The following is a 22755-nucleotide window of genomic DNA, read 5'->3' as shown; positions in this document are numbered from 1 at the left end:
AAAGGCGCTGCAGCCTTGCTGGTACAGGTTACTGATGGGGAGAGCATAATTCTCCAACAAAAGGTACCGCCCTCTTCCTCTCTGACTCAGGTGCCACTGACTTCAGGACAGATATATAGCATTTGTAACTTTGCTGACCGAAAGCAGCATCTGTATGCTAAATAATAGTAATAATTTATTTATTTGTACCCCACCTATCAGACTGGGTTGCCCCAGCCACTCTGGGTGGCTTCCGACAAATATAAAAGCATAATAAAACATCAAACATAAAAAACTTCCCTATACAGGGCTGCCTTCAGATGCAGAGACATCACCTTGCCAACAAAGGTCCGTATAGTTAAAGCTATGGTTTTCCCAGCAGTGATGTATGGAAGTGAGAGCTGGACCATCAAGAAGGCGGATCGCCAAAGAAGGGATGCTTTTGAATTCTGGTGCTGGAGGAGACTCTTGAGAGTCCCATGGACTACAAGATGATCAAACCGATCCATTCTGAAGGAAATCAGCCCTGAGTGCTCACTGGAAGGACAGATCCTGAAGCTGTGGCTCCAATACTTTGACCACCTCTTCATGAGAAGAGAAGACTCCCTGGAAAAGATCCTGATGTTGGGAAAGATGGAGGGCACAAGGAGAAGGGGACGACAGAGGATGAGATGTTTGGACAGTGTTCTTTGAAGCTACCAACGTGAGTTTGACCAAACTGTGGGAGACAGTGGAAGACAGGAGTGCCTGGCGTGCTCTGGTCCATGGGGTCACGAAGAGTCGGACACGACTAACAAGAACAACATACAGGGCTGCCTTCAGGTGCCTTCTAAAAGTTGCATAGTTATTTATCTCCATATGCTTCATTCTCTTTTTCATTTCAAGTAAGAAACCCATTTTTCTTTATTCCTCTGGTGTGAGAACATCTCGTGGGCATATGGTTAAGAGGAAACAGATCTGCATAGCAGACATGTGCTGTAACTCTAGCAAAAGGTCCTAAATCTCTTTGTATCGTGTGCATGAATACACCTGAGTGTATTCGGACCCACGTTTGTGAGGAGATTTCACCCCTCCCATACCCAAGAATCTCCTGATCATCTCCTGATGGTCTCTGCTGACTCTCCAGAGAAGAGGAGGCGTGTCCTGCCTATCTACTTATTCTGCCCAGCAACATATCAGTGTGTGTGAGAGAGAGAGTCAGTCAGTCAGTGTATCGGAGAGAGTGAGAGTGTTGGAGATCCTAGAGATAAGATTGCTGCTAAGAGCAGCTGCAGACTCTCAGTGTAGCATTGATTTATGCTTAGAATATTCAGCTCTGTATATAGTTTTGTATCATAGTTGTAGTTATAGAATAAAAGGAAGATATTCTACAGAGCTGCTCTCCGAGTGGTTTATACTCTGCAAGACTCTGCAAAACTCTGCTGCGCAACGACTGTATTATTGAGACAGTGAATCCGGTGCTCTCAGCTCTGAGCTGTGAGTCCACAGCACTGTGACCTGTTCCTGTGAGAAGGAGGTCTCTGGCGGTGCTACCCAGCTCGCCTAGCCCAGTCGGGGTTGAGGTGCAAGAGTCCAGTTGGTGCACTGGCTCTAGGGCGATGCTGACAGTTTGAGTTCAGACGCACACCTTGTAACAAGGTAAGAACGAAAGAAGGGCCTGCTAGGTCAGGCCAGTGGCATCCTGTTCTCACACACCCCTCTAGGTATTGCCACTTCACTGGGGTCTGGCTTGCCCTGTATGGGGCAAGCAGGAACATCGGGGGGTGCGTGTCGTAGGCCAGTGGTAGATCACCTGCTTTTCATGCAGAAGATCCCAGATTTGATCCCGGGCATCTCCAAGCAGGGCTGAGAAAGGTACCCAATGGGAAGCCCTGGAGGCAAGCAAGGCAGACATCACTGAGCCAAGTGAACCGTCAGTACAAGGAAAGTTTCATCGCTGCTGTGCAAAGCCCAGAAAATATGGATGCAACAGCCGTTCCCTACCTACCTGGGTGCTTTGCTTTAAAGACTGAGGATTGCTATTAATGAGAAATGAAAGCAAATATTGACCACTAGCTAAACCCAGCCGCCTCCCCCTGTGCAAACAGCTGGGCGCAATTCGCACAGCAAGACTGCAAGTGCTCAGGAGATGCTGGCAGTCTCTTGTTTGAAATGCAGGCTTCATAACCCCTGGAGCAAGCTTGGAATAATCATTGCCTTGTGCATGGCGCCTTGTTTCCAGGTCTGTGGCGGGTGATGCTTTTCTTGGCGCTGCAGGAAGCAGCTGGGATGTGCCTTATTTACTCTTGATGCATTTTTGCCCCAATGCCTCCCAAGTGAGCAGGGACGGGTAACAAGGGTTTGGGCACTTTGCTGCGGAGACCACAGCACACAGGGTTTGTTCCATAGGTTTGCGCACCATGCGTTCTGCTCTCCGGTTACCACTTAGCAACGCAGAAAGCCCCCTTATACAGACTGTTGGGTCCATCTAGCACTGTAAAGCGGTACCTCTGGTTACGAACGTACCGTATTTTTTGCTCTAAAAGACTCACTTTTTCCCTCCTAAAAAGCAAGGGGAAATGTGTGTGCGTCTTATGGAGCGAATGCAGGCTGCACAGCTATCCCAGAAGCCAGAACAGCAAGAGGGATTGCTGCTTTCACTGCGCAGCGATCCCTCTTGCTGTTCTGGCTTCTGAGATTCAGAATATTTTTTTTCTTGTTTTCCTCCTCCAAAAACTAGGTGCGTCTTGTGGTCTGGTGCGTCTTATCGAGCGAAAAATATGGTAATTCGTTCCAGAGGTCCGTTTTTGTTGTTGTTGTTTGTTAAATAGTTTTTATTAATTTTCCAATAAAAAAAATCCAATTAACATATCAAATCATAAGCCAATTAAAATAAAAAACTAAAATAAAAAAGACCAAATAATCATCCAAATTATAATTTTTAAACTCTAATTAAACTCTAATTTCTAAACTCTGTTTAGCATCAGGGCAACTCACCTGTACTGCAGCCGCTGTCCGTCAGAGCCGTAATCCCGATAGATCTCGTATTCCTTCTCGAAAACTCCGGGAGGCGAGGAACTGCAAGAGGACACAAGAAGAAACAAGGCTATGAGGAACAAAGTGGGTGGGGCCCAGCACAGACATACACCCCCCAAAAAAAAACTCTTTCCAGTGAGGATTGTGTAGTAGAAATAATAATAATAATAATAATAATAATAATAATAATAATTTATTATTTATTCCCCCCCCCATCTGGCTGAGTTTCCCCAGCCACTCTGGGTGGCTTCCAACAAAATATTAAAATACCGTAATACATCAAACATTAAAAGCTTCCCTAAAGAGGGCTGCCTTCAGATGTCTTCTAAAAGTCTGGTAGTTGTTTTTCTCTTTGACTTCTGCTGGGAGGGCATTCCACAGGGCAGGCGCCACCACCGAGAAGGCCCTCTGCCTGGTTCCCTGTAACTTGGCTTCTCGCAGTGAGGGAACCGCCAGAAGGTCCTTGGAGCTGGATCTCAGTGTCTGGGTAGAACAATTGGGGTGGAGATGCTCCTTCAGGCATACTGGACCGAGGCCATTTAGGGCTTTAAAGGTCAGCACCAACACTTTGAACTGTGCTCTGAAACGTACTGGGAGCCAATGTAGGTCTTTCAAGACTGGTGTTATGTGGTCTTGGCAATGGAAGCCCCATCAAGCAAACTGGGGATGGGGAACCTTTTCTAGACCAAGAACCAGACAATCTTGGGGCTGCAAGCCAGCAGTGGCAAGGGACAGGTGCAAAAGCAGGTGCAGCAGTGACTATAAAGCAATGAATGTGCTTGCGAAACGTGGACCACTTATAAATGCCATCTCCAACTCCTCGAAAGATTCCATCAACAGTGTCTCCAAAAGCATATCACTTGGGAAGACAGGAGAACTAATGTCAGTGTACTGGAAGAAGCTAATATTACCAGTGTCGAAGCAATGATTCTTCAACTTGTTGGATTGGTCATGTTGTACGGATACCTGATTATCATCATCCAACCCAACTACTCTATTCCAAACTTTAAAATGGAAAGCATAATGTTGGTGGTCAACAAAAGAGATTTAAAGACTCTCTCAAGGCAAATCTTAAATAAAATGTAGTATAAACACTGACAACTGGGAAACACTGGCGTGCGAGTGCTCCAGTTGGAGCACAGCCTTTACCAAAGGTGTCATGGGCTTTGAAGACACTTGAAGTCAGGACGCAAGGGAGAAATGTGCTAAGAGGAAGGCACACATGGCAAACCCTCACCATGATCAACTCCCGCCCGGAAACCTTTGTCCCCACTGTGGAAGGACGTGTGGATCCAGAATTGGCCTCCACAGTCACTTACGGACTCACTTTAAAACCGTGTTCATGGGAGACAATCTTACTTGGCTACGAGGGAACGCCAAAGAAGAAGAAGACAAAGAAGAAGAAGAAGAAGTGGTGTTACAATAGACTAGGTGGTACACTCAACTCTTCCCTATCCTCCTTCAAGGCAAGCAATAGATTTATTGTTTTACTGATCTATTTAAAACATTATAAGGCTCCTCTTCATTGCAGAAAGCAAATTCAGAGCAGGTTAAAATCACAACACACTCCATACATTTAAAAAGCTCAGTATAAAACGAAATTGAAAGCAGTTACATTATAAATGAACACCAATACATAAGGAATCTGATTTGACACGAAGCTCCTGCCAAGGCCTGGGTGCATAACCAGGTTGAGCAAAGCAAGCTATTCCCAGTGTGTAGATGAGTGAATTGGGCTTCAAGGCTTACCTGTGGTTAAAAAAAACCCAAAAAAACCCCGTGTGAATCTGTCTCGTTTCTCACGTGACCGCCAGCGAAATCGCTTCGTTAGCCCCAATCAAATAATTAGTGTAGCGGTTTTACAGAGCTTCAAAACACATTAATGCATTAAAAAGTACAAAGCAAGAAAAAAGTACAAAGCTAAGATAAAGATCCGCCAATGGAGGTGTTTGCGTTAATGAGGGAGATTAGGGGATGCTCCCAGAACAAAGAGAGAGAAACGAGTTGTCCTAATGGGATGGATATTTTTAAAAGGAGAGAAAAAAGAAGTGGCAATAAAAAATTAGCTCTGACAGAAGCTTAATTTTAATGAGGCTTCCGAGCTTTAGATTTACAACTCGCAAGGGCGCTGCAAAGGAAATCACTTAGCCCCTTTCCTTTCTCTCGCCTGCGCGCATGCAAATCCTGGGTCCCTGTGCCTCCATGGAGTGAAGACACATGTGTGGCTTCCATGGCCAGCAATTGCGGCAGTGAAAGAAGGGTGAATTCATGGCCTGGCTGAACACAGAGGAATGGTGGCAGGAACCAGCTGGGGTGGGACGACCATGAGTGGTCAGAGGTAGAAGACTGGGGAGAGGAGGCGTTGGAAGTTGAAGAAGTAGCAGGACTTGGTGAGCTGGGAGAGTCGGTGGCAGAGAGAAGTGTAGAATCAGAGGCAGAAGATGAAGCAGGAGAGTTGGAGGAGGGAGGTCAAGATGAAGAGATGAGAGGTACCAAAATCCCAAAGGAGCAGTAGGGACTCTATGTACGCAACAACAGCCACACGGATGCTACTAGCCCAGAGATGGAAAGAAGATAAAGTCCCTACGGAAGAGGAGAGGCAAACTAAGCTGCTGGCTTATGCCAAAATGGAAAAACCGACTGGAAAGCTCAGGAACCAAGAAGACCAAAACTTCAATAAGGAATGGGGGAAATTCATAATCTACAGTGGTGCCCCGCAAGACGAATGCCTCGCAAGACGGAAAACCCGCTAGACGAAAGGGTTTTCCGTTTTTGAGTTGCTTCGCAGGACGAATTTCCCTATGGGCTTGCTTCGCAAGACGAAAATGTCTTGTGAGTCTTGAGATTTTTTTTTCGCTTCCACCCCCCTTTTTCTAAGCCGCTAAGCCGCTAATAGCTTTTTAGCAGCTAATCCGCTAAGCCGATAAGCCTTTAATAGCCGCTAAACCGCTAATAGCGCTAATCCGCTAATAGGGTTGCTTCGCAAGATGAAAAAACTGCTAGACGAAGACACTCGCGGAACGGATTAATTTTGTCTTGCGAGGCACCACTGTACTTGAGAGACCACTGGAAGCAGATGGAAACATTAGCAGGATTGTAATAACACTTGTAATGTAGACGATATTATGGACAACAAAATGGAGAGACGTATAATTTGGATGATGAAACAATATGCCGTTGAAAATGTTTATAATAGGAGGGGAAGGTGGGAAGTCTAGAGATTCAGGGGAAATCTCTAAATATGGATATGCATTTTGTATTGTTATAATTTTATATCTGTAAAACCAAATAAAAATTATTTCCAAAAAGAGAAAGGAGATGAGTTTTGGATGCTGTAGTTCATCATCATCATCAAACCTTTTATTAGCATCACATACAACATCCAAAACAAATCAATACAGAATTTCCACTTCCCCAGTGGCTCAAAACATTTGCTAAAAGAAAGGAGGCAGAGCAGTCTATCGTCTCTTGGTCTCCAGGGAGATCAGACGTCAGCAGTGTATTTCGAAGACAAAAAACCAAATAGAGATATTTCGCCACTAACTTGGTGAGCTCCTGATCATTTCCCAGTACTAGAAAATTTATGACCTCCGACTCTGGTTTCCATTTGGGGATATAGAGTTGATCTAGAAATTGCTGACAGAGATTAGCTTATAGTTTACAACTGAGAACCATATGTGTAAGGGTTTCCACCAGGTGGTCTTCACATGGGCAAGTTCTTTCTCCTTCCACCCTGCCTAAGAACCTTCCCCAGGGGAGGTTTGATGGGTTTGAATTAAACCTGGCCAGCAAAAATGCCCTTCTTTCTTGAGGATGCTTTAGTTGAGATTCCTGCATTGCAGGAGGTTTGGGCTAGATGACCTGTGGGGTCCCTTCCAACTTTAGGATTCTATGAGTCAGGCTGATACAGAGTCACGGGTGTCTCCCCTCTCCCCTGGTCTCCACATACACAATGAATATACCAAAGGTAATTCAGGAAACAAACAAGATAACCAGTTTATAGTCATTTCTCTCCTTTCAACTGCAAATAACTAACAGGAACTTACAGGGAATAAACAAAGAAACAGAAGAAATGGAAGTATTGTGACATTTAATAATAATTAAGTTTGTATAAGTCCTTCATACGAAGACCACAGCATCCAAAAGACTCCCTCCCCTTTCTAATACAATGTCGTGGTCCAAAATAGTGTTTAAAGGTAAAGGTAAAGGGATCCCTGACTGTTAGGTCTAGTAGTGACCGACTCTCGGGTTGTGGTGCTCATCTCACTTTATTGGCCGAGGGAGACGGCGTACAGCTTCCGGGTCATGTGGCCAGCATGACTAAGCCGCTTCTGGCGAACCAGAGCAGCACACAGAAATGCCATTAACCTTCCCGCCGGAGCAGTACCTATTTATCTACTTGCACTTTGACGTGCTTTCGAACTGCTAGGTTGGCAGGAGCAGGGACAGAGCAACGGGAGCTCAGCCCGTCGCGGGGATTCAAACCGCCAACCTTCTGATCGGCAAGTCCTAGGCTCTGTGGTTTAACCCACAGCGCCACCCGTGTCCCTGACCCCTATTTGGGGGGGACTCAAATTTAAGAACATGGGGGAGGATTGCCAAACGACTGACAAACGCTCGCGTCGCCAACATGCACCTGCCCGCTCACCAACAGCAGACGACAATCGCAAGCCCAATTGCCAAAGCGGCAGCCAATCCACAGCAACCTTTGCCGCAGCAACCAATCACCCACCCAATTACCACAGCAGCAGCAAATCCAAAGGAGCATTTGACGCAGCCACCAATCACCCACAAGATCGCCGCTGACAAGCTCCTACTCACGGCTGCAACTAAACACTCGTCCCCCAATGCACTATCCGTGTATAGAATGTCCCCTGTTTTTTAACATTATTTTAGAGTAAATAAACCTCGTCTTATACACAGAAAAGTACGGTACTTTCTTATCCATGCAGCAAGACCATGGGTAGGCAAACTAAGGCCCGGGGACTGGATCCGGCCCAATCGCCTTCTAAATCCAGCCCGCAGACAGTCCGGGAATCAGCGTGCTTTTACATGAGTAGAATGTGTCCTTTTATTTAAAATGCATCTCTGGGTTATTTGTGGGGCATAGGAATTCCTTCATTATTTTTTTCCCCAAAATATAGTCTGCCCCCCCCCCCCCCAAGGTCTGAGGGACAGTGGACCCTGCTGAAAACATTTGCTGGCCCCTGAGCAAGACCTACCGGGATGAGCTACCACACTATCCATGTATAGGATGTCCCCCGTTTGTTAACATTATCTTTGAGTAAAAAAACCTTGTCTTTGAGTAAAAAAAACCTTGTCTTATATTGTACTTTCTGATCCATGCAGCAAGACCTACTGAGATGAGCTGCTCATTAGGCCTGGCACTCCAACAAGTCTGTGCAGGTTGCGTTCTTGCTAATGTTAACTCCGCAGAGTGTGATTTACTGCTGGCTTGCTCCTGTCAGGTGGGGAACCTGTGTGTTTCAGCTCGAGGGCCACATTTCCTTCCAGGAGACCTTCAGAGGGCCATGGGCCAGTGACGCTCAGGGCCAGAGGCAAAACTGGGTGGAACAACGAATGAATTTTTTTACGTAGCCTACTTTCTCCACAAATTCACACTCCTTTCTCTATCCTTCGGCCGCCCAAGCAGCCAAGAGGTAACAGCTAGTGTCTGAGGGCATATTCCTGCAGGTAAAAATGCTAAGATGGATTGTGTCGGGGAGGGGGGGTGGAGAAGAGAAGCAAATTGGCTGCACGATATAAAAATATTTTTATTAATCATTTTTAAAAGCCAGCTGCAAGTAATATAAACCCCAATGGACTGTATCGACGGACAGGGTTTTATGCTTTGCATCCATTCAGACATTTTATTATCTTTTTATGGCTTTTAAATCAGATCACTACTCATTCAGCCTTATCCACGGGAGCTGAGCAGGCTTGGGGGGGGATTATTAATAAACTTTTCCATGTTTTCGAGCACATCCTCGCAACCTGTGGGCAGGCTCCCCGCATAATAACATCTGACTCCGCGGGAGCAGATCTGAAATTATTTGGGGGGACACCGTGTCGGAAGCTCAGCCGCGCAGATTTTATCGCTGAGCCGGATATTAGATTCTTGCAGCTTCTACCCATCGTACAGCACAAGAAAAAGGGGGGGAATGGGGGGGGACGTAATGGAGGTATTTAAAACCATTCATGGTGCAGAGAAAATTAATAGGGGGAGGGACTCTTTCCCTCGCAATGTTAGGACCTGATGGGGGTCATCTAACAAATCTGAAATTTCAGAGATACAGGGCAGAGAAAAGGGGTAAATTGCATTATGCATGCAGTTAAAACTCTAGAATTCCTTATGAATCTACGATTCTGCTATTCTACCACAAGGTGTAGCGACAAGCCACCAACTCGGTTGGCTTGAAAGTGTATGGGGGGAATTAAACAATTAAATGGAATGACAGCTGTCCGTGGAGGCGCAAGTCAATTCTGTGTCCAGGGCAGCTGTTTACCAGCTCCATCTGGTACGCAGGATGAGACCCTCCCTGCCCGCAGACTGTCCCGCCAGAGTGGTGCATACTATGGTTATCTCCCGCTTGGACTACTGTAATGCGCTCTACATGGGGCTACCTTTGAGGGTGACTCAGAAACTACAACTGATCCAGAATGCAGCAGCTGGAGTGGTGACGGGAGCGGCTGCTGAGTCCACGTAACACCGGTCCTGAAAGACCTACATTGGCTCCCAGTACGTTTCCAAGCACAATTCAAAGTGTTGGTGCTGACCTTGAAAGCCCTATACAGCCTTGGTCCAGTATACCTGAAGGAGCGTCTCCACCCCCATCGTTCTGGCCGGACGCTGAGGTCCAGCGCCGAAGGCCTTCTGGCGGTTCCCTCACTGCGAGAAGTGAAGTTACAAGGAACCAGGCAGAGGGCCTTCTCGGTGGTGGCACCTGCCCTGTGGAACGCCCTCCCAACAGACGTCAAGGAGATAAACAACTGGCTTCGAGAAGACATCTGAAGGCAGCCCTGTTTAGGGAAGCTTTTAATGGTTGATGTTTTTCCAGTGGTTTTTATGTGTTGTAAGCTGGCCAGCTGGCCAGAGTAGCCAGAACGGTGGGGTATAAATAATTTATTATTATTATTATTATTATTATTATTATTAGTCCTGTTTCATTTCCACGAGACTAGCAGGCAGGTCCTTAAAAAATGCTTCCCTTGAAATGGAAAAGGGGACCTAAAAGAGCTCGACTGTGTGCGGATCACAAGCAGGAAAGGCAAGGAGCTGAACAGGGCTGCAACTGTACATGCAATTTCATATTTAAAAAAAGCATGATCTGCCCAGCTCAGTGTCAACAGGACCCTGGTGAAACCATAGCATATTAGAAATGTAGAGTTGGAAGCGATTCCTAATGGTCATTGAGTCCAGACCACCCAACCTCTGCTTAGAAACCTCCAAGGAAGGAGAGTCCATCATCTTCCAAGGTCCTCCGTTCCACTGCCAAACAGCTCTTACTGTCAGAAAGTTCTTCCTGATGTTTCGTCGGAATCTCCTTCCTTGTAACTTGAAGCCATGGGTTCGTGTCCTGCCCTCAAGAACAGGGGAAAACAAGCTTGCTCCCTCTTCCAAGGGACAGCCCTTGAGATATTGGAAGATGGCTCTCCTATCTCCTCTCACTGTCCTCTTTCCCAGGCTAAACCTACCCAGCTCCTTCAACCGTTCCTCATCAGGCTTGGTTTCCAGCCCCTTGATTATCTTGGTCACCCTCCTCTGCACACCTTCCAGCTTGTCAATATCCTTCTTTAACTGTGGTGCCCAGAACTGGACACAGGAATCCAGTTGGGGTTGACCAAGGCAGAATATTACTTCCCTCGATCTAGTAATGCTGTGCATTTGTTTTTTTAAAATAATAATAATTTTTATTGAATGATTTTATGTTACAAAAAACGTTACAACCATACTACCACGAAATATAATTGAAAAATAAAAATTACATACATCAATATTTTGTTTGTTATTTGTTATTTACCGTCTTTTTTCCTCCCAAACATTCCATACAAAACACACACCCGCACACACAGAGAAAATAATAATAATAATGTTGATGAAAATAAATATTTCCCCCTTTTATCTTACAAAATCTTTTCTTCAATTTTGACTTCCTGTCAAATCCCTTTGCATATGTTTTATCTTACAACTGAATGTACACAAAACAATAAACCTTTCTATATAAATTTTCCAATACATTCAGAATACATAATAAATCCTTAATTGTTATCCACTTCCTTTTACTCCCTTTGTCACTCGAATGCTAGCATGGAGTCAAACCTATTATTGTATTTTTGAACGCATCTTCTATAACCATCCCATTTTCCCACAAATTTTTGCTTTGAGTTTCCTCTGAGTTTGCTAGTCAATTGAGCCATCTCCACAAATTCCCGTAATTGAATTTGCCAATCTGTTGTTTTTGGAGCCTTCTGATCTTCCCATCCCTTGGTCACGAATGCTGCACACTTGTTCTACGGCACGTGGAAATCTACCGCTTCCCGAGAGATGCTGCCCAGACCCTGCTTTCCCCGATGGATGATTCCACCCCCCAGTCTCCGGCAACGCTGCTTGTCACCTTCTTCAGTGCTGAGCTTTGACAGGTATTGTGCTTCCGAAAGCAAACATGCTAAAGAGGTTTCGACAGGGATGGATGGAGGCAGGAGTGGTAAAGCACAAAAAACACCTCGCAGTGACAGGGACCTGCAAGAACGCAAAGTGATCGCTCAGCCTGAGAGCCTGGCCGGAGGGAAGCCGCTGGTTCTTCTCCTGGGAGGTGGGTAGATATAAATGTCAGCTTCCTCAACAGGACGCAAAGCCCGGAAGCTCTGATGGCTGCTAATCCTTGACCTTTTAAATCAGCCTTTGCCAGCCAGGCACCCTCCAGAAGTTTCGAACTAGAACTCCCAATTGGGCCAGTAGCCCAAACAGGGGGGGACGCGGGTGGCGCTGTGGGTTAAACCACAGAGCGTATTACTTGCTGATCAGAAGGTCGGCGCTTCGAATCCCCGCGACGGGGTGAGCTCCCGTTGCTCGGTCCCAGCTCCTGCCAACCTAGCAGTTTGAAAGCACGTCAAAGTGCAAGTAGATAAATAGGTACCACTGGCGGGGAAGGTAAATGGTGTTTCCATGCGCTGCTCTGGTTCGCCAGAAGCGGCTTAGTCATGCTGGCCACATGACCTGGAAGCTGTACGCTGGCTCCCTCGGCCAATAAAGCGAGATGAGCGCCGCAACCCCAGAGTCGGCCACGACTGGACCTAATGGTCAGGGGTACCTTTATTTTTTACATCAGAAAAATAATCGGGAGTCATCATAGGAAATTCACTTTAAAACTTCCTCTTAGTGTCTTGAGGCATGGGAAAAGGCACATTAAAGGCACATTGCAGCGGGTTGGACTAGATGACCCTCGGGCCCCTTCCAACTCGACAAGTCTGTGATTAGGGAATGCAGGGTTTGCATGTCTGCCTGCAGCCTGATCCCACAAGGCTCCCTCTGAGCAGAGAAGGCATCATTTCCGCATTCTGCACAGCTCCAAATGTGCCATACTTTTCCCCCCAAAAAATTATTGGTTTTCCATATATATAAACAAACAAACAAACATAAATCTTAAGTACAATAATTCCATTTTTCTTTACATTGTTGGGTGATTTCCTCGACTCCCCCAGGCTGAATTTCAGTGTATATCATTGTAACAGTTTTCCAAAACTATTTTCACGTGTAATTTACTTAACATTTTTCTTTCCTTTCATTTTTACTTGAAACATATTATTCTATAACATCACTTATTTAAATCCTAGGCCAATCTGGTACTTGCAAGTATTTCTATTTAAATTATATTTGCATATTTAGCTAAATAGTCTTTAGATTTCTTCCAATTCTCCTGGTACTTCTCCTCCTTCTGGTCGCGGACTCTTCCGGTCAGGTCGGCTAGCTCCGAAAAATCCATCATCTTCATCTGCCATTCCTCCACTGTTGGTACTTCTTGTGATTTCCAATTTTTGGCCAGCAAAATTCTAGCAGCAGTTGTGGCATACAAACCAAATGTGCCATATTGCTGCAGGTGTTACTAACCTTCAGCAGAACGCCCTTGACCCCCTCCCACCGCCGCCCCCACCCACGAACCGCTCGGCCACATCCCTTCCTTCCCCCAACCCCCCCCCCCAGCCACGGCAGCTGATCTCCAAGATCTTTGTTGGAGAGAGACTTGTCAATTGGCTTTCCAGACACCGCTTGGCAGCTTGCCCGGCAGAAGGAAAACAGCCCGACATGTTTGAGCAAGTGGTACAGACCATGCTTTCTTGGCGGGGAGCCTTGGGAAAGCGGAGGAGCAGCAATCTGCTGTCAACAGCAACCCCGGAGGGGCCGAGAACGTGGGGAGGGAAAGGTTCCTTACGCGGCAGCGCTTTCAGAAATCTTCATTATTCCCCTCCTGCACCCCAAGAAGCCTGACGGATTTGCCAGCATGAAATGGAAGCTCTGGGGATAAGCTGGGAAGGATCCCTGAAACAGCAGCAGCACAATCGGCCTCGGTTACAAACCGTTCCTGGTTTTGTCTCTTTGATGTCAAATTGCTTCAGCCGCGGTGTGACGGCAAAGCAAAGCCCAAAAATAAAAAAGACCTCCACCATTAGCCTCCAGTTCATCACAGGCACTCTGATCTCTTCCAACTGTGGAGCTTCAGAGAGCCGAAGATCAAAACAGAGGGCAGGTGCGGTCGCAACCCCCTCCCCAAAACACAGGATGCAAGACCCCACCTGGGGCGTGGGGACTACAGTAGGATGAAAAGGTCAGCGAGAGACAAGGAGGTTCGGCACAGCCCTGCTAATTGGCCAACTTCTGCTCCTGGGAGGAAGAAATGGGGTGACGAGAGGGGACAGGGATATATAAGAAGCTGCCGAATGCTGAGCCAGACCATTACAGGATCAAAGAATTGTAGAGGTGGAAGGGACCCGCGAGGGTCATCTAGTCCAACAATCACAGCTACAGAATCTCTGGCAGGTGACCATCCAAGCTCCGTTTAAAAGCCTCCAAGGAAAGTGATTCAGCACCTTCTGAGGCCGTCCGTGCTGCTGTCAAACAGCTCTTGCTCTCAGAAAGTTCTTAATGGACTACTGGAATGCGCTCTACGTGGGGCTGCCTTTGAAGGTGACTCGGAAATTGCAATTAATCCAGAATGCGGCAGCTAGACTGGTGACTGGGAGTGGCCGCTGAGACCACATAACCCCGGTCCTGAAAGATCTTCATTGGCTCCCAGGACATTTCCAAGCACAATTCAAAGTGTTGGTGCTGACCTTGAAAGCCCTAAACAGCCTTGGTCCTGTATACCTGAAGGAGTGTCTCCACCCCCATCATCCAGCCTGGACACTGAGGTCCAGTGCTGAGGGCCTTCTGGTGGTTCCCTCACTGCAAAAAGCGAGGTTACGGGGAACCAGGCAGAGGGCCTTCTTGGTGGTGGCGCCTGCCCTGTGGAACGCCCTCCCATCAGATGTCAAAACGATAAACAACTATTTTACTTTTAAAAGACAACTGAAGGCGGCCCTGTTTAGGGAAGTTGTTAATGTCTGACGCTGTATTGTTTTTAACATACTGGGCCAAGGCCGTTTAGGGCTTTAAAGGTTATCACCAACACTTTGAACTGGGCTCAGAAACGTACTGGGAGCCAGTGTACGTCTTTCAAGACCAGTGTTAAATGGTCTTGGCGGCTGCTCCCAGTCCCCAGTCTAGATGCCGCATTCTGGATTAGTTGTAGTTTCCGGGTCACCTTCAAAGGTAGCCCCATGTAGAGCACATTGCAGTAGTCCAAGCGGGAGATAACCAGAGCATGCACCACTCTGGCGAGACAGTCTGCGGACAGGGAAGGTCTCATCCTGCGTACCAGATGGAGCTGATAGACAGCTGCCCTGGACATAGAATTGACCTGCGCCTCCATGGACAGCTGTAAACGACATGCAGCCAGTGGCTAAGCAGATGGATCTCCTCTTTCTTGTCTCCCTGCCTAAAGGCTCACCACGCAACCCTCACCTCCTCTTTCAGGACTCCGGAGAGACAAAAGCACTGGAGGTTTTGGCGCCAACAGTGAAATTTGGGGGAAACTTGCCAATAAGGAAAATCTTGCAGCAAGAAATCAGGAGACGGGGGGGAGGGGAAAAACAACAACAACAGGACAAGCAGTAAGAAAAAGCACCCTGGAAAAAGTCAAGGACCTGCATCATGTCAAAAGAAGTGACAAAATGGGCCTTTTGTGAGAAAGGGAGGAAGCAATTAACTCCCAGGATGTGCCGGGATTGTAAGGGCTTCTTTGTTGTCACCTGCAGGGGGGAGAAAATAGTTATGTCACTGCTGATGGGTGTCAGAGAATGAAAAGCCATCCCAGGGAGGTTGGTGAGGCGGGAGGGAAGGAGAGGAGGAATGAAGAGCATGTTGGAAATTGGAGGAGAGCTGAGGACGCAAGTGAGGCTGCCTGGGGAGTTCTTGGCACTAACCTGGTGCCCTCCAGGTGTTTTGGACTACAACTCCCATCAGCCCCCGTGGCCATTATGATAAGATTTGATGAATGTTGTTGTTGTTTAGTCGTTTAGTCGTGTCCGACTCTTCGTGACCCCCTGGACCAGAGCACGCCAGGCATTCCTGTCTTCCACTGTGTTATGTACTGAGTTGAATAGGATCCAAACTGTAGCAGTCTGATTGGTCCTAGAACAATAGGATCCAAAAGGCAGCAGTCTGATTGGTCCTAGAACAATAGGATTCAGAATGCAGCAGTCTGATTGGTCCTAGAACAATGCAGCAGTATGATTGGTTGGCAGGAACCACCCAATCCTGCTCCAGATAGAAGTGAATCCACAACCTGATTGGCTTACAGTAGAATTCCAGAATTAGCCAATCATGTGCAGCCCATTGTGTAAATAATGTATATAAAGCAGATACTGTGAGGGGACATTTATTCATTCCTCCTCACCACTATGAGCTGAATAAAGAGCATGAAATCACTTTGCGACTCTGAGTATATTTCACTGGCGACGAGGATGGGATCCCGCTGAGCTGACTGCCACACACAGCACCGCAGCACCGCCAACTGCCGCACCGCTGCCTCGCACCGTGTATCCAGGCTTCAGCTCCGGGGCACAAGGAACTCAGAATGGCAGCCAACAGCAGCTTCTCGCCATTCAACCCAGCATCTGGAGACTGGGAAGCGTACGCCTCCCGTTTCACCTTCCTCCTAGAAGCCAAAGGGGTCACCGACGAAGAAGACGCCAAGAAGAGGGCGATATTCTTCAGCGTCTGCGGAGAGGAGACGTTTGAAATCGCCCGGGCTCTCCTTGCGCCTGAAGACGTCGCTACTGTTCCATACAAAACAATAATGGAACAGCTGAAGGGGCACTTTTCGCCGCAGCCCTCAGTGGTGGCTCGTCGAAATGCCTTCTACGCAAAGCGGCAAGCCCCTGGGGAAACCATAACTGGGTTTGTGACCTCTCTCCGCCAAGCCGCCCGGTTCTGCAACTTCTCAGAGCTGGAGAACATGCTTCGTGACCGCCTCGTCGGTGGCCTGAAGGATGAGAAGCTGCAACGACGCCTCTACGCTAAGAAGGACCTAACGTTCCAGGTCGCTCTGGAGGAGGCCCTGGCAACAGAAGCTGCCGAGAGGTCGACCCAAGAGGCACGGCCGAGCCTGCCATCCCAACCGAGGGTCCACCATGAAGACCTCACCGACGACTCAGGATCCGACAGGGAGGAGGTGCACCGAGTACAGCAGCGCACTCAAGCAGCGCACAGACCACAGCTGCCTCGACGAGAAGGAGGGAACTGCGCAAGCTGCGGGGAGAGTCACGAGAGGAGGACCTGCCGTTTCCGCAACGCAGAGTGCAGGCAGTGCAGAAAATCGGGACACATCGCCCGGGTGTGTCGGGCTCGGCCCACCCGACACCAGGCATCAGATGACCAATCCAAGAGCCCCAGGTCCCGGGGCCCAACGCACCAAGGCAACTCGACGGAGCTCACGGACTTCCAGGTATACCAGTTGCCCCACCCCAACGTAGAGAAAATTTATGTAGAGGTACAGATAGAGGGGGCCCCATGCCGCATGGAGCTTGACACGGGTTCAACTCTATCCATAATCTCGGCAAGGACCTTAAGGAAACTGTGTCCCACTGGGGGTCCCAAACTCAGGCCGGCCCCATTCACCCTCCGGGACTTCCAGAAACGTAAGGTCCCCACAATGGGGGTGGGGACCTTCAGGGTGCAATACCGAGGGCGGACGCGGCAACTGGACTTGCTTGTGGTCAAGGGCCCCTACATTAGCTTACTGGGATTGGCATGGTTTGGACCACTGGGGCTAGCTGTCACCGGGGTGAACCACACTAGCTTACAAGTGGACGTGGACGCCATATGCAAGGAATTTCCAGGGGTTTTCGATGGGAAATTGGGACAGTATACGGGCCCCCCCATTGCGCTACAGCTTGACCCCGCAGTACGACCGGTCAGGCTCAAGGCCCGCCGGGTCCCGTTCGCCTTGAAACCCCGTATAGACGAGGAATTGGACCGACTCGTAGAGCAAGGAGTGCTGGAGCCGGTGCCTAATGCTCCCTGGGAAACCCCAATCGTCACACCCGTCAAGCCTAATGGTTCGGTCCGCATCTGCGCAGACTACAAATGTACCATAAACAAGGCCCTCACGGCCCACGCATACCCAGTGCCAGTGGTCAGCCATGTCCTTGCCACCCTGGCTGGGTCGAAAATTTTTGGCAAGCTGGACTTGGCCCAAGCATATCAACAGCTGCCAGTAGATGAGGCCACAGCAGAGGCACAGACGATTGTGACGCACAGAGGAGCGTTCAGGGTAAAGCGGCTGCAATTCGGTGTCAGCGTGGCACCAGGCATATTCCAGAATATAATGGACTCTCTCCTTAAAGGGATTCCTGGCGTCACCCCCTTCTTCGATGATGTGTTGATTGCCGGCCCCACACCAGAGGAGTTTGAGGACCGCCTCCGCACCGTTCTGCACCGTTTCCAGACGGCGGGTCTCAAGGTGAAGCGGGAAAAATGTCTACTAGGAGTGCCTCAGGTGGACTTTCTGGGATTTATGGTGGACGCAGAAGGGGTCCACCCGACTGGGGACAAGGTACGGGCCATTTGTGATGCCCCAGCGCCCAAGAGCAAGACTGAACTTCAGGCCTTCTTGGGACTATTGAACTTTTACCATTCCTTCCTTCCCCACAAGGCGGCGGTAGCGGAGCCCCTACACAGACTCCTGGACAAGCGGGCCCCTTGGGTGTGGGGCCAGCGCCAGGAGGCCGCATTCCAGGCAGTCAAGGACTTGCTTGTCTCAAACTCGGTCTTGGCACACTTCGACGAGAGGCTGCCGGTGGTGCTAGCATGCGACGCCTCACCCTATGGCATTGGAGCTGTCCTGGGGCACCAACTCCCGGATGGAAGAGAGGTACCGGTGGCGTACTTTTCCCAGACACTCAACACAACCGAGCGGAACTACTCGCAAATTGACAAGGAGGGTCTGGCAATCGTAAAGGGAGTAAAAAAATTCCATGATTTCTTGTACGGGCGGCCCTTCACCGTGGTGACTGACCACAAGCCGTTGCTTGGCTTGTTTGCCCCCGAAAAGCAGACCCCCCAAGTGCTGTCTCCTCGCGTCCTCAGGTGGTCAATTTTCCTTGCCAGCTACCAGTATGCACTGATTCACCGACCTGGGAAGGCGATGGGCCATGCGGACGCCCTCAGCAGGCTACCACTACCGGAAACAGGCCCTGACCCAGCACCTGCACAAGAGGTTATGAGCCTGGAGCTGCTTCCCGACCGCCCCATTCAGGCACAAGAAGTTGCACACCATTCCAAGAAAGATAGGGTCATCTCCCGGGTCCTGGACTGGGTGTGGAGGGGATGGCCCAGCAGCAGCCCCGGGCCAGAATTCGCCGGCTACACAACCCGCAAACATGAACTGTCGGCCCACAAGGGGTGCCTGTTATGGGGAAGCAGAGTCGTTGTTCCCCAGCCCCTCTGCAAAAGGGTCCTCACAGCCCTACACGAGACACATCCAGGGGTAGTAAGAATGAAGGCCCTTGCCAGGAGTTATGTGTGGTGGCCGGGGATCGATGGAGAGATAGAGGCCTGGGTCAAACACTGCCAGGCCTGCCAAGAATCCCGCCCAGACCCCCCAAGGGCCCCAGTCCAGTCCTGGGAGTCCGCCCGAGCACCATGGTCACGCCTGCATGTGGATTTCGCTGGCCCCTTTCAGGGGAAAACATTCTTCATAGTGGTGGACTCCTACACCAAATGGCTGGAAGTCGCACTGGTACCGTCCACTTCCACGTCCGCAGCCATCCGGGTACTACGCAGGCTGTTTGCAACCCACGGGCTCCCTGACACTCTCGTCTCAGACAACGGGACTGCATTTACGTCAGGAGAATTCCAAACCTTCACAGCGCAGAACGCCATCCGCCACATCCGTTCGGCGCCGTTCCACCCTGCCACCAATGGCCAAGCAGAACGCATGGTGCGGACCACCAAGGACACCCTTCGCCGCATGACGCAAGGGGACTGGGAGTACCGCCTTGCCACATTCCTTCTAGCACAGCACAGCACCCCCAGCTCAACGACTGGCCGGAGCCCCGCTGAACTACTAATGGGTCGGCGCCTTGCAATCAGATTGGACCGCCTTCACCCCGATAGAGCTCAGGATGAGGTAGTGGTGGGGGAAGGCAGGAACCCCCGGACCTTCGAGGCCCAGGACCCAGTGTACGCAAAGAATTTTGGGGCAGGCCCAGCATGGGTACCCGCCACAATCACCAGGGTCACTGGCCCCGTGTCGTACGAGGTGCTAACGGATGGGGGGCAATGCTGGCGCCGCCACTGCGACCAGATACGGCGACGATTCCCGGGAGAAAACCAGGAGGAGGACAGGTCAGAGGAGTCCCAAGGGAACAGCGGGGCAGTGAGGCCCATAGAGCAGGAGGGGCCAGCAGGAGAGGCAGAATCAGTAAATACAGAGAGGACCCGTGAGGCCGAAAGGACACCGGAACCAGAACCACGACTGAGCGAGCCGGTTGCACCAGACCAAACAGCCGCATCACAGCCAGCATCCTTGGAACACGAGCCAGAACCCGGAGCCCGGACCAGGGAACACCCCAGGCCACAACGCACACGTAGGCCGCCGGCATACCTTGAGGACTATGAATGCGACCTCCCGGGCAGGACTGGAACTTAGAGGGGAGGGGTGTTATGTACTGAGTTGAATAGGATCCAAACTGTAGCAGTCTGATTGGTCCTAGAACAATAGGATCCAAAAGGCAGCAGTCTGATTGGTCCTAGAACAATAGGATTCAGAATGCAGCAGTCTGATTGGTCCTAGAACAATGCAGCAGTATGATTGGTTGGCAGGAACCACCCAATCCTGCTCCAGATAGAAGTGAATCCACAACCTGATTGGCTTACAGTAGAATTCCAGAATTAGCCAATCATGTGCAGCCCATTGTGTAAATAATGTATATAAAGCAGATACTGTGAGGGGACATTTATTCATTCCTCCTCACCACTATGAGCTGAATAAAGAGCATGAAATCACTTTGCGACTCTGAGTATATTTCACACTGCCTCCCGCAGTTTGGTCAAACTCATGTTCGTAGCTTCGAGAACACTGTCCAACCACCTCGTCCTCTGTCGTCCCCTTCTCCTTGTGCCCTCCATCTTTCCCAACATCAGGGTCTTTTCCAGGGAGTCTTCTCTTCTCATGAGGTGGCCAAAGTACTGGAGCCTCAGCTTCAGGATCTGTCCTTCCAGTGAGCACTCAGGGCTGATTTCCTTCAGAATGGAGAGGTTTGATCTTCTTGCAGTCCATGGGACTCTCAAGAGTCTCCTCCAGCACCAGAATTCAAAAGCATCCATTCTTCGGCGATCAGCCTTCTTTATGGTCCAGCTCTCACTTCCATACATCACTACTGGGAAAACCATAGCTTTTACTATATTTGATGAATACTCCTCCTTTATTTTAGCAAATGTTTTGTGCCACTGGGGAAGTGGTAATTCTGTATTGATTTGTTTTGGATGTTTGTATGTGGTGCCAATAAAAGGTTTGATGATGATGATGATTTGATGAAGTGAAGGGCCATGAAGGATCGAAGTTGTTGACCTTTTTTAAGGATTTTACCACAGGAAATAAACTGCCACTGGGGCTGGATTAGGCCCCCAAACGGACTTTGGACATGCCTGAAGGGTCCTGAAGAGTCTAAGGGTTTTGAAGCAAAATACGAGCAATAAATGTAGTAGGACATAGTGGAAAGGAGTCAGTAAATCACCAAATCTGTTCCTTTTATCCACAGAAAGGGATGCAAAGACCATGCTCAGAAATCCATCCATGCATCTTCTGACTTGCATCTCAAGCAGGGATCAGGAGCACAGCAAAAACAGCTCGTGGAGCAAACCCTCCGGAGGCATCCATGTCATAAATCGGCACATTTATGTCAGGGCTCAGCCCCAAACTCTGCACACAGTCTTTGCTAAGTTAACAGGGTATCTCTGGACATAAACTGGGCATCTTTTCCCCTTTCACCAAATAAATACAGTTTGCCCACCAGCAGCCTAGGCACGCACAAGCTCCCAGCAGGAATGAATTTTCAATAATTTACGGCTAAGCATGGCGGTCCCCCCGCTACAGTACCTCTTTTTATAAACCAGGCAACGCCTAGGAGCAGGTGGGGGAAAAGAAGCAACTGCCAAGAATTTACTTCTTCGCACAGCGCGTAAACTGTGGAACTCACCGCTGCAGGAGGCAGTGATGGCCAAAGCCAGGTGGCTTTAAAAAGGGATTGGTCAAATCCATGGAGGAGGAGAGGGCTGTCGATGGCCACTAGCTACAACGGAGGCAGAAATGTTTCTGAATGCCAGTTGCTAGAAACCACGGGTCTTGTGTTTGAATCCTGCTTCCGGGTTTCCAAACAGAGGCATCTGTTTGGCCACTGTGAGAACACAAGGCTGGACTAGATGGGCCATTGGCCTGACCCAGCGGACCACGGCAGAGGGTGCACTAAACACAGAGGTTTGCAAACTCCTTGACACGGCAGAAGCCGAACCTGAGACTCCCTGGTTCACTGCTCAGCGAGACAGTGGCCTCTCACATGCCACAGATCCTTCAGTGCAGCCTTAATCCTTTTATTTTTGCATCTGAATAATTGACCACTCTCCTTTTCATCATCTCCTCTTTATTTCGCTCTACATCAAGTGATGATTAGAGAAGCCTCCTGGGATTCGTCTCCCGGCTCAGCCTTCCCTACTGGATCAGGCCATTGGCCCATGTAGGCCAGAATCCTGTTCTCACAGTCACCAAACAGATTCCCCAATGGGAAACTAGCAAGCAGGATTCAAACACAAGAGCAACTCTCCCCTCCTGAGGTTTCCAGCAACTGGGATTCACAGATTGTTGCCTCCAACTGTGGAGGCAGGGAGTAGTCGTCTTGGCTAGTCACCCTCACAGCCCTCTCCTCCTCTTTTAAAGCCATCTAAGTGTTAGGATATAGTTCCGTTCCACCTTTAGAACAGATGTGTGGATTGTTGTATGTTACATGTCTACTTCCAGCACAGTCTGCTGGGAACTTCCGTCGTATATTGCTTTTGCTATACTGCTGTTTTGCTTAGACACGAAGGGAAGCAGACATGTTCCTGATAAATGCCTGTAACTTACATCTGCTTACATCTGCCTCTGTCCGCCTCTTCCGTTGTGAAGA

The 22755-nt window shown here is 49.1% G+C and overlaps 1 protein-coding gene across 3 annotated transcripts in view; it reads right to left on the bottom strand.

Annotated features, from left to right (window-relative positions):
- Positions 1-22755, bottom strand: part of ARHGAP39 (Rho GTPase activating protein 39) — a 205491-nt gene that overhangs the window by 75086 nt on the left and 107650 nt on the right. For all 3 annotated transcript variants that reach the window (XM_081012535.1, XM_081012534.1, XM_081012536.1), the window contains exon 3: positions 2956-3036. In XM_081012535.1, the coding sequence (XP_080868661.1) occupies positions 2956-3036 (81 nt within the window). The remainder of the gene's footprint in view (positions 1-2955; positions 3037-22755) is intronic.

The sequence above is a fragment of the Podarcis pityusensis genome (assembly GCF_964106645.2).
Source record: "Podarcis pityusensis genome assembly, chromosome: 7".
Classification (NCBI taxonomy): Eukaryota; Metazoa; Chordata; class Lepidosauria; order Squamata; family Lacertidae; genus Podarcis; species Podarcis pityusensis.
The sequence above is the reverse complement of the archived record's forward strand: the minus strand, read 5'-3'. Positions and strand labels throughout refer to the sequence as shown.